The 13,894-nt window shown below is 36.3% G+C and overlaps 2 protein-coding genes across 3 annotated transcripts; both read right to left on the bottom strand.

Annotated features, from left to right (window-relative positions):
* Positions 1 to 5,618: 5,618 nt before the first annotated feature.
* Positions 5,619 to 8,498, bottom strand: LOC143542864 (uncharacterized). Of its 2 annotated transcripts, none has more exons than XM_077035339.1 (7): positions 8,433 to 8,498; positions 7,252 to 7,522; positions 7,011 to 7,168; positions 6,859 to 6,939; positions 6,542 to 6,617; positions 6,186 to 6,278; positions 5,619 to 6,061 (listed from the first exon to the last, which is right to left on the bottom strand). In XM_077035339.1, the coding sequence occupies exons 2-7, from the start codon at positions 7,502 to 7,504 to the stop codon at positions 5,940 to 5,942; spliced, it is 783 nt and encodes a 260-aa protein (XP_076891454.1). In that variant the 5' UTR covers positions 7,505 to 7,522; positions 8,433 to 8,498; the 3' UTR covers positions 5,619 to 5,939. The 2 variants fall into 2 exon arrangements, with proteins under 2 accessions (XP_076891454.1, XP_076891453.1); XM_077035338.1 differs by having other exon boundaries at positions 5,621 to 6,061; positions 7,011 to 7,166; positions 7,247 to 7,522.
* Positions 8,499 to 10,319: 1,821 nt separating this feature from the next.
* Positions 10,320 to 13,595, bottom strand: LOC143542886 (putative protein S-acyltransferase 14). The gene is made up of 7 exons (XM_077035358.1): positions 13,371 to 13,595; positions 12,050 to 12,272; positions 11,849 to 11,940; positions 11,620 to 11,743; positions 11,440 to 11,525; positions 11,174 to 11,239; positions 10,320 to 10,773 (listed from the first exon to the last, which is right to left on the bottom strand). The coding sequence occupies exons 1-7, from the start codon at positions 13,578 to 13,580 to the stop codon at positions 10,648 to 10,650; spliced, it is 927 nt and encodes a 308-aa protein (XP_076891473.1). The 5' UTR covers positions 13,581 to 13,595; the 3' UTR covers positions 10,320 to 10,647.
* Positions 13,596 to 13,894: the final 299 nt, after the last annotated feature.

Genomic DNA, 13,894 nt, shown 5'->3' with positions numbered 1-13,894 from the left:
TTGTTGCTGTTGTTGTCAGCACTCGGGTTGTCACGGGCTTTAGTGGTTGAACCCCTAGGTGGTAGCGCACCTTGGGTCACTGCTTGATCCGTTTGTTTGTGAGCTAACCGAATCGCTTGTTGAATCGTGGCTGGTCTGGAAGACGTCACCATGCCCTGAATTTTCGGTGCTAACCCATCAATATACATTTCAATCCTCTTACTCGGCGGGTCTACCATCCGTGGACACATCACAGCTAACTCGTGAGAGCGGGTAGTGTAGGCTTCGATTTCTGAACCCACCATCTTCAATGACCAAAACTCGGATTCCAACTTTGCAATCTCCTCCCTAGGACAGTACTCTTCTCGCATCATGTTTTTGAACTCCTCCCAGTTCATCGCGTTAGCCAGTTCCAATCTAAGGATCTGCACGTTTGAATTCCACCATGTGAGGGCAGAATCTTCAAGTGTTCCAGCAGCAAATTTGACCCTACTGGCAGGGGGACAATTGCACATCTCAAACGCCGACTCGGCCTTCTCAGCCCAACGCAGGAAGCCTATAGCTCCCTCGGTGCCCTTAAACGTACTGGGCTTGCAGTCAAGGTAATTCTTGAAGGCACACGTTCCAATTGGACCTCCAGCTTGGTTCTGTACATGTGCGGCTAGAGTGGCCGCCGCGTGGTCATTCAGCAGAGTTTGGAGTTCTGCTGCAGTCAGGTTGATGTTACCACGTCCGTGTCCAGCGTTTCTTCCTGCCATTTCCTAGAATCACAGCATAAAATGTTAAACATGAATTTTTCTTTCATATGAAACACACCATACATGTAATAAAAGATAGGTAAGAAAGAAATAAAAGGAACAAACATCACATCACAACCATATATTAATCCAAATAATAATTCATGATTAAAACCATTGTATTCGCTACAAAGTATTTAAAACCAATCCTTAAAATCATAGAAAAATAATAGTTTGGATGGAGACAACCCCTCCATCTAGGTGTTATCATCCTTAGATGTCATCGTCTGAGGACACCTCTGAGTGTGCCTCCTCCTCTGCCGGTTCTTCCTCCGGTTCTTCTTCAGGTTCCTCCTCGGGATCTTCCTCGGGATCCTCCTCAGGCTCCTCTTCGGGATCTTCTTCGGGTTCCTCTTCAGGCTCTGCCTTAGGCTCTGCTTCAGGTTAGGCTGCGTTCTGAGCAATTTGCATTTGTAAGACATCGCAGCGCTCTAAAGCTATCTCGATTCGGGTCCTTGCTACTTGGAGTTGCTCTTGCAAGTCTATCATCTCGGCTTGCATCTTTCTCATAATCTTCATCTGTTGATCACTAGCCTCTTGCATTTCCTTCATTGCTACTGTCATGCGGGCAATTTCCTCCTTAGTCTCGGTTCCGTCTTTTAACAGTCCGGAAACGTTCGCTCTCGTATAGCGCATGTAACCAACATCACGCTCTAAGCAAGAAACAACAGCTACGAGCACACGCTCTACAGGTTCGGTTATGGGTGGTAGGGTGTTGGGGTAAGCAGGGTGGTTCGGGGGTGGTAATGGGGGAACTTGTTCACGATAGATCATACGTCTGATCATATTAGGGTACTAATCCCAGCTAACTTCGTTTTCGTACATGCCTCCGAATAAGCGGTACCTCTTTGGTGCGGGAGCTTCGAGTTCCGGGACTACTCGGGGTGGCGATGCGGTAGGTATCTGCGGTTCTTTCGCGTGAGCATGAGTCATCAGATCGGATGATGATGATGATGATGATGATGGCGGCGTCGACATTCCTACAGGTAAGCCGTGTATGCGCGCGTATGAGTGAAAGGGGTAAAGAGATAAGATAACAAATACTACAAAAATCTATGCAGTGCGTATCATTATAACTAATGGGTCGTCGCGGTTATAGTCTAGTATGCATGCAATTTCTAGTTCGCTATAACCAATGGCTCTGATACCAATCTGTCACACCCTCAAATTCCACTAACGGAGTTTTACCGTCAGAGGGTGTGAACTAACAGGATCGGAATCATCAGTTATAATCAAACAATAAAAACGTTTAAATGAAATTAAGTGCGGAAGCGTAAAAACCAAAAGACAAAAGTTGCGTCACGCAGGATGACTTAAAAACCCAAGTAATAATAGTTAAACCATGTTTGCATATCAGAATGTTCAAAAACCATGCATGATCCTATACCGCGCGCCCGCCTCGGCTACCTGAGAATAACATACTAAAAGTGTCAACACAAGGTTGGTGAGTTCACAAGTTTAAATAAAATAAAGCGTTTAGCGTTTGCGTTCAGCGTTTTGCGTTCAGCGTTTTGCGTTACCAGATAGTGTTAAATCAATTATATATCGATAGGTAGCTAGCCTATACAACAGGTATTACTAAGTGTTCGACACCGAAGCTGACTGTTTATCAAGTGCCTTGTCACCAGGTCATCCAGACCATGGTACGTGTTAGCCAAAATTACACCCGCTCGACCTCCAGTCGAGTTTAGCGTTGGGTGGGGTTTGTCAAACCCAGTAGTACTACTCAACAGTGACTCGCTATTCCAAATATTAACAGGTTCGATGTGTAGGACTTCAAATGTTTCGTTTGCCACTTAGCCTTTACAAGTGATATATAATTTACTAACAAAATCTTAAATGCGTTTATCGGAGTATGTTATCTCCCCCAAGTGAAAAGCGTTTAAAACAGTTTAAAGGGGTAAGTGAAACTCACTGTTTGCGAAGAATTCCCAAAATAAATCACCAAGTGATGCGCGTCACAGAAAACTCTCTCTAGCGTTCTAAAACAACAAGGAGATTTTCTAAGTATCGGAACTAATATCGAGTCTCTAAACCCGGCACATAATTCCTAATCACAAGATACGTTTCGTGTTTGTTTGTGAATCGTGTGTGACATAACGAGTACATTTGTGATACGATACGTGTGTGAGCAATTATTTACGTGTCATGTATTAATAATGTACATCACTAGCAATTACTCCCCGTAAGGGCAATTTTGTCACACATAACAATTAACTAGCAATTATTCCCCGCAAGGGCAATTTGGTCAAAACACGACAACTATTTAGCAAGTATTCCCCGCAGGGGCAAATTGGTCAAAACATAACAATTAACTAGCAATTATCATGTTTCATGCATTTTCACAAAATTCAACAGCTAGTTTCACCGAGACAGAAATTCTACTTGAAAGATTGTACTATTCCACCGATCATAGCATCTCAATTAATTTACCAAAAATCATCACTAAAGCATGCATGTGTTAGGTTTCCAGAATATATTTTATTTTATTTTTATTCCACATAGATTTCTCATAATGATCAAAACACTACAGCAAGCTCATAACAGTCATATTCATGCGCAACAGAATGTTATTTGAAATTCCCGTTAAATGAAAAATCCAACAAATGCAAGACCACTTGGGTTAGGTTCCTAACTCAATAAGTCAACTTCCAGAAGTGGAACCAACCCAATTGGTCTCGTATTTCATGAGATATAACATTTACAAAACAACCTAACAGCAGGTCTAACAACTCAGCTTTGCACAACGTTTTTGTAAAATCATAAAGGTTAACTTTTACACGTCCAAAAATTGCAAATTTATATTCTTTAGAAACTAGACTCAACCTAGTTTACTGTAGTATCAATAATCTCAACCAATTTTCACATTTACACCCCGATACAGTCAATTGAACATCAACAATACAATCTTCTGCGTTTTAGTAGAAGAGCCACTAAAATTGAACATCAACAACCAGATTTCTCATAATGAGCCACTTGTTCTGAACTCAGCTCTTGGTTTTCGACTTTTTGGATTCGTTTTAGTAGCATAAAACCAATGGATAGATTAACCAGTGCTCACCGGCCCTCTCAAACAAGTTGAATTCTTCTGCGTGTCGGCATGGCCTTTCCACTCTTGTTCAAAACCAGCCAACTCATCTAGGAATCACCATCACTTCGATTCAGCGTCACAACTAACATAAGTTAACAACAGAGGTGGCAAAACAAGTTGTATGCATTAATTATGATTTCACAACGAAATCAACTCAATGATGATCTGATTATATATTTATTTGCGTGTGCTAATATCTTGATTCCCTTTCTTTGCAGGCCACCACGTCCACACGAAAAGGGATTCCAATGTTCTATTCGCCACTATTACCCCGACGTGTGGAAACAAAGTCTAAATTCATGTATGGCAGCAAGCGCCACACACATGTTGACGATACTACATCGCATGAAATTAGGCAATAACAAAACTTTACAGTTATCCCCAAGCGCAATATTATCTACAATGACTGAAGATGGCATCAGTTATCCCCAAGTAAAGAATGTTGTTACAAAAGGAATTGGAGGAGGGCTTGAAGAACTTGATCCTATCCTACCCATTTATGAGGTGGCACGGAATTTTGAATATAAAAGTGATAAAAGATATGATGTTGCGGATTTAACCTACGTTACCGGAACTTGCAATATCATCTGTACCTTAAGACAGAATTTCGATTCAGGAGGACGTCGTTATCCGATTCTGGCACTTTGCAACCGAATGGGTTCTTTAAGTAGACATGAACACGGCTATGGAGAACCCGTATCGGTGGGGTGCCTTCAACAACCTTAAAGACATCCACACAGAGACAGAGTTTGGCACTGCATCCGCACTACCTCGACATTCAGTGTTGGTTACGGGATTATAAACCCAAGATTATGGATTACAACATAGAGATTAAAAACTCCTATGGGATTGAGTGGGGTAGGAGTTGATACACTTGGGTAACCGCGGATCTCTTTGAAGCGATTGTTGTACCCTGGATGGATGGTGACAAGCCTTCGATGGATATGGGTGGTGACGATGCGATGATGATTGATTGAATGCTAGTATAGTTATCTGAATAGATGAGGAAATTTTGATCTAACTTCGATCAACGTGTTAAAAAATTTACTTATGTCTAATATAGAAATGCTTATATTTTGTGTTTGACCTAATAGTCAAACTATTTTGTTTTTCTAAGAATTTTACTTAAGATCAAACCGTGCATTTCAGTTCCTTTAAACATCCAGAAAAACTTGATGACTATGAAAGCCAAGAAAACATGAATGGCTTATGTCGTGTTTGACTTCAAAAGTCAAAACGTGCAGCTTTTTTATGGGCTCTAAAGCATAACTATAGCCCGTTTGACTTTTGAGGTCAAAGCATCCCATGCAAACCTTCATAGATTAGTCTAGTTCTATAAACATCAGAGAAAAACTGGATGACTACCCCATTCAAGAAAATTAGAAAGCATCAATGGCTTATACGGAGTTTGACTTCAAAAGTCAAAGTATATAGCTTTTGTATGGGCTTTAGAGCCTAATTCTAGCCCGTTTGACTTTTGAGGTCAAATTTGTCCCTGCAAACCTTCATATGTTAATCCAACTATTTAGACATCTGTAAAGTTTGATGACTGCCCTAATGTGGATACGCACCAACGATCCGATTCGTTTATGAGCTCAAAAGTCACACTGTTTGGATTTTGACCAGAAAAGTCAAAACTAGAGTGACATACATCAAAACATATGGCCGGGTGGTCGAAATCAGCAGCAGCAGGATTATCTTTAGCTTTACTCTGTTTTAAAGTCCTCAGGTATGGATTTTGATCTACGGTTTCGTGTTATTTGGTCATTATTAACGGGCTGAAACTGCTGCATTAATTAAAAACAAATAATATGTATTCTTAACAGTACTTGCACCCGAGAAAACAAAAAATGGATACAAGGTACCATGTAAACTAAATAAAAAGTTTACATTATGCGTTGCTGATTAAAGTTTCAATACAGACTATTTATAGGAAAAATCTATCTAGATAGAATATATCTAAGCTCTTTTTTATTTTAATTAACATATCTTATCTTACAGGTCGACCCACAGCGTGTAGTTCTGATGAATGTTCAAATAATATACAACATCCGCTTTTCATGGACTCAATCTTAATCTATGTTGATTGTAACCACCTTTTTAGGCCGTCCACCCAAACCACTGCCCCTTGCTCCATTGCCATTGTTTGCATTTTCGTTACCCTTGAGTGCCAAGCTAAATGGTCGCGAGCTACCTGATCATGTAAAACAGTTAATAATAAAATGAACCACTTGTTAACTGAACTCAGCTCTTGGTTTTTGACCTTTTGGATTCGTTTTAGTAATATGTAACCAATGGAAAGATTAATCATCGCTTACCTGCCCTCTCAAACAAGTTGAATTCTTCGTTCCATCCTGGAATGTGCGTGTCGGCATGACCTTTCCACTCTTGTTCAAAACCAGCCAACTCATCTAAGGAATCACCATCACATAGATTCAGCGTCACAACTAATATAAGTTAACAATAGAGGTGGCAAAACAAGTTGTATGCATTAATTATGATTTCACAACGATATCAATTCAATGATAATCTGAATTTGAATAAAACATTTAGGAGGTCTGTATGCATAAAGATATAAACTTTGACCCGTTTGAGATAAAATACTCATTAATAAGTAAAAGAATTTGAATATGCCATCTCCAATAAACAAGAATAAATGTGCCTTGAGAATAACCTTCATTGAGGTTGTGTAGGGTCTGCATAGTGTCCACTTTCCCGTCCGTGCCAAGTTTCCTCATGACCGAATGACCCTAAGGAAATCGAGTAGCTAGATTAAGTTTCTACATTATTAAATAAAAGTCAACAAAACTGTAAATTCTCCAATAGTTTAAATGTTAAACAACATAATAATGCAACAAGATGCAAACATTAATGTTATGCGCCTCATATACGTATCAAATCATTTTGAAACTCCATATTAGTGAAATTAGGTACTCATTTAACCGATTCAAAATTTTATATTTTATAATAAACCAAATAAGAAAAATGCACCTTTTCATGTATTCCTTTAGAAACTCTATGCGTTGCTTGACCTGTTGTTTTATCTGCTTCTTTACTGTCTTCGATCACCACCTGATTGCCAATAATAATATATATTATTATCAAGGGATTTATACCAATTTTTCTACATGAAGATTACTTACTCCATCGCTACCCGACTTCCTTGTTGTAGTCGCAGTATAGTACGTCCCATTTATACCACCATACGTAACTTTCTTAAAGCTAACACTCTGTTTCCGAGGCTCGGTCCTTGCAATCCGGTTATGATTCACATTAAACTTCACATCCTCCTTCACTTCCTCTACCAAATAACCATAATCATTATATGTAATTATATGCAACAAATGACAAAACACAACTTAAAGTTGTACGCGTTTACGGTACCTTCATCATCAGGATGTTGAATAAGGGGATCTTTACCAGAATCACCGTTTTTATATTCTCTTTCGTCATCGGAATCTAACTCTTCAATAAGCAGCCCCTTGGGACTACTTGTGTTTGAATGTTGTGTTTCATCAAAAGAACCATGTGTGTTGAACATACTCCCAAACGGTCGAGTGAAAAACGGGTCATCGAATGGATCCCTTCCTCCAAAGATGCTAGAAAATATGCTTCGGTTTTGTCGGTCCCGCTGCATATTCCTTTACAACAGATCCTACAGATTCAAGATTCCTAATTCAGTTACTTTAAGACATGTTTTATTGAGTTAACGAAGATGGAAGACACGAAGGTTTTGGACCGGCTCTATATCTCTTTATTATGGCCTGTTAATAATTTATTTTCATCTAAGTTTCAGAGAGCAGAGAGCAATAATAATATATCCTGATTGCAGCCTGAGTAGGTCAGCTTAAACCAAACCACGTAAATCCTCGTCTACTTATTTTCCTGCCGTTTGTTTGTGTGTGTGTTTGAGACCCGATCCTAAAAGGTATCGGGGTGAATCACGTTCAAGTTCTCCTTTCGGACTAAAAGATCAATCAAAACCCTAAACATTAACTTTGAATGTGATATGGCCAGGTATAAGGGTGCAAATGAGCTGAACTGCTAGTGAACTACTCGAGCCCGGATTGATGAAAAGCTCGAACCGAGCCCGGTCCTCAAATAAAGCTCGTTTTAATTATCAAACCGAACCTCGTGTTTTTTCTTTTAATTTTTTACCTCTTTTGAACTTTCATGTATTATTTCACGCTGCACGGCCGAGCTTAGGCGCGTTTAACTTTTTCTCAAAAGTTCAATACAAAAAACGTATATAAACTAATTAATAATAATAATAATAATAATAATAAACGAGCCAAGGCCGAGTTTGAAAAAAAGAACCATGAGCATGAGCTGAGCTCAAGTTTTAGAAAAGTAAAACTCAATACGAGCCAAGCTCAAACTGATCTACATGAATACTACAACAAATTAAAAACCATGATTTAAAACTAAAACTATACATAAATACTAACAAAAAAAATAGCACAAATCACAAATGTATTGAGATTTTTTTTTATAATTGAAATGATTACTATAAATTGTTGCATTTAAACAGAAAAAAAAACATGTGAGAAACATAAATTGTGTACCTGTGAATAGAGTTATGTTACGAGAAAGATCTGAAGCAATGGAATATAGATTACTAGGAAAATCAATGATCAAAACAGAAAGTGTTTAAATATGTTTTATAGGTTGGAAGTCATTTTGTCGTGTAGCTTTGGTCCTAGATTGTTCTCAACTTCTCATGAGTCATGAGTTGTGTTTTTTATTTATATGCAACCGCCTTTATTTTCTTGTAATTAATACAAGCACCCTCAACTTTATAAGTTTTGCAAACTAAATCATTTTTGTTAAGTTTAAATAAGTACATCGTACGTTAAATGAAGTCAAATGATAACCAGTAGAGTAGTAGATGTTCCATATAATTTACTTTTCTCTTTCATCACCATTTTTTTTCTTTTTTACTTTTATGATATCTTGCTACATATTTAAATTTTTAAGAGAAAAACAAAAATATTAGTAGTAGGATATTAGACTAAGATAATAACTTTACACAGAGATACAATTCTCACGACTTACTAAAACACACTAACTACTAATTGTATATCCTATATCGAAATCGGTGGTCGGCGGAGGTGAATCACCACCACCTTTTTCATATGTTAACGTTCGAGTTTTATTAAGTTACACAATCAACCTTAAGTTTCATTAATTTATATAATCAACCTCAAGTTACATTATTAACCCCACAAGATGTTAATATGGTAACCCAATAACCCTCATGTTCCATTAACTTACACAAACAATCCCTAAAGTTTTAATACGGTAACTTGCGTTCAATAATCCTTTTGCCCTACATAATGTTTCTTAACTGTCTTTTGCAACGCGCAACCGAATAACAACTAGTTAAAAACATTATATAATCGACTCCTATTAATCAGAAAGCTTCTAATCCATTAAATACACATCCAAAACATATCCCCCCCCCCATATAACTGCGTAAACTCGAATTTATTCATGTTTCAATGAATGTTGAAATTCTTCGGGTTTGGGTGTTTTTAAACTCTAGATGTAACATGAAACACACACAATCTATAGTTGCGTCACATATAACATTGATTGTACCTTGTTTTAAACTTATAAAGAAAACCTTCTAGCTTGCACTAAAATATTTGCTTAATATGACTTTCTATTTATAGCAAAGATATGGCCACCTACTACCACACTTAATTATTAAATCACAAAATCCATATATGTATAATTTAATAACAGAAATACTATACACTTCTATAAAAAGCTAAACAAAACATGAAAGCAATATTCATGTTTAGAGGTGGGAAAATAAACAAGTTAACTGAACCAACTCGAAAATCGAACCGAAACCGAACCGGTTAGAAACCGATTATGTGAAAACTGGTTTGGAACCGATTGAAACCGTAGGTTTGAAACCAAATTGTAATTTTCTCCATCAAAACCGGCTCCAAACCGATCAACCGAACCGGTTTGAAACCGATTATGTGAAAACTTGTTTGGAATCAGTTTGTAATTTTCTCCACCAAAACTGGTTAACCGAACCGAAACCGGGCAAAAACTGGTCAAAACCCGAACCGAAACCGATCATAACCTGGTCAAGAAACTTGTTCTAGCCCGAACCGAAACTAATCTTAAACAGGTTTTGACTTTTGTTGACCAAACCGAACCGGTTTCAACCCAACCCGGTTTTGAGTTTTAAACGGTTTGTGCACCTCTATTCATGTAATAACACAATATATCAAAATTTTAATAAAATGATACTTAAATTCTTTTTTGTCCAAATATGCAAACCAAAAGACAAATATGCAAACCAAAAGACATCATTTCCAATCATTTAATCTCCTTGTAAGCATAACATAACTTCCAAGTTCCAAACACATATAACTTCACATAAAGCAAAACCATTAGCATAAATAAATAAACCACAATCACAAGCAAAACCAGACACAAAGTCGAAAGTTCATTACGTGAGGGCGGTTCTTCAAACCGTTACTAATGTACATTCGTGGCAACAACCCTATACACAGCTCACACTAACTTCATCAATCCTGACCGAAAAACTGTATACATTTAAACATTCCGTTCTTTCAACTTTTCCCGGCTTACAGCTGAACAACTACTTTTACAAAAGTAAAAAAAACACCTATAACTGAAATCAGGGCAATCCATTCAGTGCATCACGTGTGTTGGTGGTTGACGTTTTTTTTTTTTTTTGGGGGGGGGGGGGGGGTTGATGCTATAAATGAAGAAAAGTTTATTTTGAGGAAAGTTTTAGAATTCTTGGGCGTCCAAATCCGGTTTTGATGGATACTCGAGGCCTTGAAGGGCGGGCATTCTTCGCAAATCTTCGTCACTATAAGCTGGAATAAACCAATACTTTTGTACTGTCCCAAATACCTGAAATTTTCATGAGATTCGTAGCTAAAGTAAATAATATAAAAAACCATGTTTTCAAGTTAAAATTAAATTATTTACCTAGTCATTAAACTAAAAGGTTTAGGAGGTGTGATTTAGACATTTACTATAGTTTTGTTAGTACAGTATTACTATTTAACCTTGCTTAGTCAAACGCTGAACCTTTATTCGGACCATTTCTAAAATAGTCAAAAGAAAAAATTTGAAACGAAAAGGTTGACGAAAGATAATGATGTTACAACATAATAGATTAATAGTATTGTCCACAAGTCTAGGTTATATAATTCGAAAGTAATGTTTGACTTGACCAGGTAAAGTCAAAGTAACGGGTAAAGTGGTTCAATGGTCAAACACTATATAATTCAAGATAACGAGATGGCACCTGTTCAAAGTTTCTCTTGCGACCAAGATCATAACGCCATTTTGGTGTGGTTTTCTTCTCGTATGCCTGATCATATATACAACCGAATGTAATTATATGTATTAAAATAAGAATGTAAAGAACATAACTTTTGGTTACATTTTGTAAAACGATTGTTTGCGTCTCATATTTAGAAAAACCTTTTTGCCATCCAAAAACAAATGTAACACTTGACCATGTAAATTGTTCAATGTCAAATATTTCAAATATAAACAATAAAACAATACCTCGATTGTTGTGGTATTAGCAGACACCAATGATATGTGCATAATCAGAAAACCGAAAACGCTTAAAGCAAAAGCCAAATTCAAGACTGCAAAAAAGAACAAACAGTTACATAACAGAATAAAAGATATCAAAAATGAAAAGGTTAAAAAAACGTAAACTTGGTTCATCGGATATTTTACCAAAAGCGAGAAAAGTGGTTGCTAGAGTGCTAGGTGACCCCGGAATCTCTCCATCACTAAAGAACGCTATGAAATGTGGTAACAAGGCTAAAGTCACAACCGTTGTCTCGAGAAACGTGTAGAACTACAAAAATATCACAAAGAAGATTCGACATAGTGTCAATATGACAAAAGGGTATTTACGACATTTTACCAAAAGGATGATTAATGATAGAATTATTAAACATACCAAGAAGAGAAGGAAGTACTTGTAGTTTAGTGCCCCGACACAATTAACAACCCACACACAATGATGATCCATTTTCAGTACACACCTTCCACCTATAAACATGCAACAAAACATATATATAATCTTTATTTCTTTATAATATTCAAAACGTAGAATGATATACACACGAAGGTTATAGATAACGTAAGAGATTGAACTCACAAACAGAACAATGGTGGCACCGAGGCGGTTTTAACTGGTTACACTTGCGACAATAACGGATTCTTGAATTGGATGGATCAGGTGTAGTCAATTGCCCGAATTCAGACGCTTCCAATGGATCAATTTCGCCTCTTTCTTGATCCACTAGAGACCTATAGTTAGGTGGTACACCACCCGGGTCCGTAAAGACAACAGAAAAATAACTCCATAATAGCATCGCCAACTGGATCAGCATAAATTAATGTTACTTAATAATAATAATAATAATAATAAATATTGAGTATTGTTAAGAATATGTAACTACTTGTTGCATAACAAATAAATGGAAATTGACATGGATAAAAAGAATAGACATGAAAGACTAAACATTTTATAACAAAGTACCAAATAAGAAGGTATTTGGATGTGCTTTTAAACTAATTACAGTTATTTTTTAACTACCAATGGTCAAAAAGATCAGATTTTGATAACTAGTTAATCTTATCTTGGAATTCATGATGATAATTTCATTCTTTCCAATTTTGAAGTTTTGAACTTATAATCATTATTAGTGTATTTAACTTGTTTGACTCAAAAGATTTAGCTAAAACAGACAAAGATTCACTACTAGCAGATCAAATATCAAACTTTCCTTAAATTAACAAAGATCTACTACATTAAATAATATTCAAAATAACAAAAATTAACAAGCAGCTAAATTTTCATATAAATATGACATGTGCAGCTAAAATTCCTCTATTTACTCTTATAAATTACATTAATTTGCAATATTAAGAGCTAGAACACAAACAGAACACCTTGAAAAATGATAATAATTTCATTCCCCCCCCCCCCCCTATTTTAAGCTCATCTCATTAAAAGAGTATTTAAGCTTTTTTTTTTTTTTTTTTTTGAAAGGCTCAATATTACAAGAAAATCAACTCAAAGATTTACTACAAGCAAATCAAACTTTCCATAAATTACCAAAGATCTAATACAAATCCCATAGAAACAATATTATTAAGAATTAACAATCAGCTATGTATTAATAAAATCCATATCAAGTGCAGCTAAAATACCAAATAAACACTTATAAATTACAAAAACTTGCTATAATAAAGATGAACTTGGAAAGATTGAATTTGTAATTTACTACAAGCAAATCAAATTTTCCATAAATTACCAAAGATCCAATACAAATCCCATTAAAACAATATTCAAGAATTAACAAACAGCTAAATTTTCATAAAAATCATTATTTTGCAGCTAAAATTCCAAATAAACACTTATAAATTACAATAATTTGCTAAACATAAACTTAAAAGGATTAAATTTTTATTACCAGGGTATGAAATATAACCAAAACCAAAAGTGCTATGAGTGAATCAAGCCCACCAGCAGCCAAAGCAGGTCCATAATTACACAACACAACAGCATAATAAGTGACACCAACAACACCAAGAACCAACAAGATCATGATGGAGCCTAAGCCTCTTAAAGCCGTACAGAATTTGAACACATTCCATGCCATCACAGCTCCAGATCTATACATCTTCAAATAAATCAGTGAAAAAGAATGCCCAAATCTTGAAATTAGAGAATGAATCAAGAAACCCTTGAAGGGTTTTGATAAAGATTGGTTTTTGTTTGTGGGTTTTGAGTTTTGGTGAATCTTGTGGTGATTTTAAGGGTTTAGGGAAGAAATGGTGGTGGATACATGGTGATGGTGAGAGAGAAGACTGGGGGTTTTATTTTTGTTTTGGGATAAAGGGATGACTCAGCATAAATTATGTAAATGAACTTGTGGGTTTATTATGTTTATTATTATTATTAACAAAACGATTTCTTAGAGTGGGTTACAAGCGA

Source organism: Bidens hawaiensis, unplaced genomic scaffold (assembly GCF_021521415.1).
Source record: "Bidens hawaiensis isolate Kalapana, Puna unplaced genomic scaffold, B.hawaiensis_p1.1 tig00012999_1, whole genome shotgun sequence".
NCBI classification, from domain to species: Eukaryota; Viridiplantae; Streptophyta; class Magnoliopsida; order Asterales; family Asteraceae; genus Bidens; species Bidens hawaiensis.
This window is presented reverse-complemented; position numbering and strand designations above follow the sequence as displayed.

Coding starts and splice junctions, on each gene's coding strand:
- LOC143542886 (XM_077035358.1), bottom strand. CDS start 13,580: ATGTATAGATCTGGAGCTGTGATGGCATGGAATGTGTTCAAATTCTGT. Junction 11,941..12,049: donor GTGCCACCATTGTTCTGTTT/GTGAGTTCAATC, acceptor GCATGTTTATAG/GTGGAAGGTGTGTACTGAAA. Junction 10,774..11,173: donor GCAAGAGAAACTTTGAACAG/GTGCCATCTCGT, acceptor TGAAAATTTCAG/GTATTTGGGACAGTACAAAA.
- LOC143542864 (XM_077035338.1), bottom strand. CDS start 7,504: ATGCAGCGGGACCGACAAAACCGAAGCATATTTTCTAGCATCTTTGGA. Junction 6,618..6,858: donor CTAAAGGAATACATGAAAAG/GTGCATTTTTCT, acceptor CGATTTCCTTAG/GGTCATTCGGTCATGAGGAA. Junction 6,279..6,541: donor CCTACACAACCTCAATGAAG/GTTATTCTCAAG, acceptor GTGATTCCTTAG/ATGAGTTGGCTGGTTTTGAA.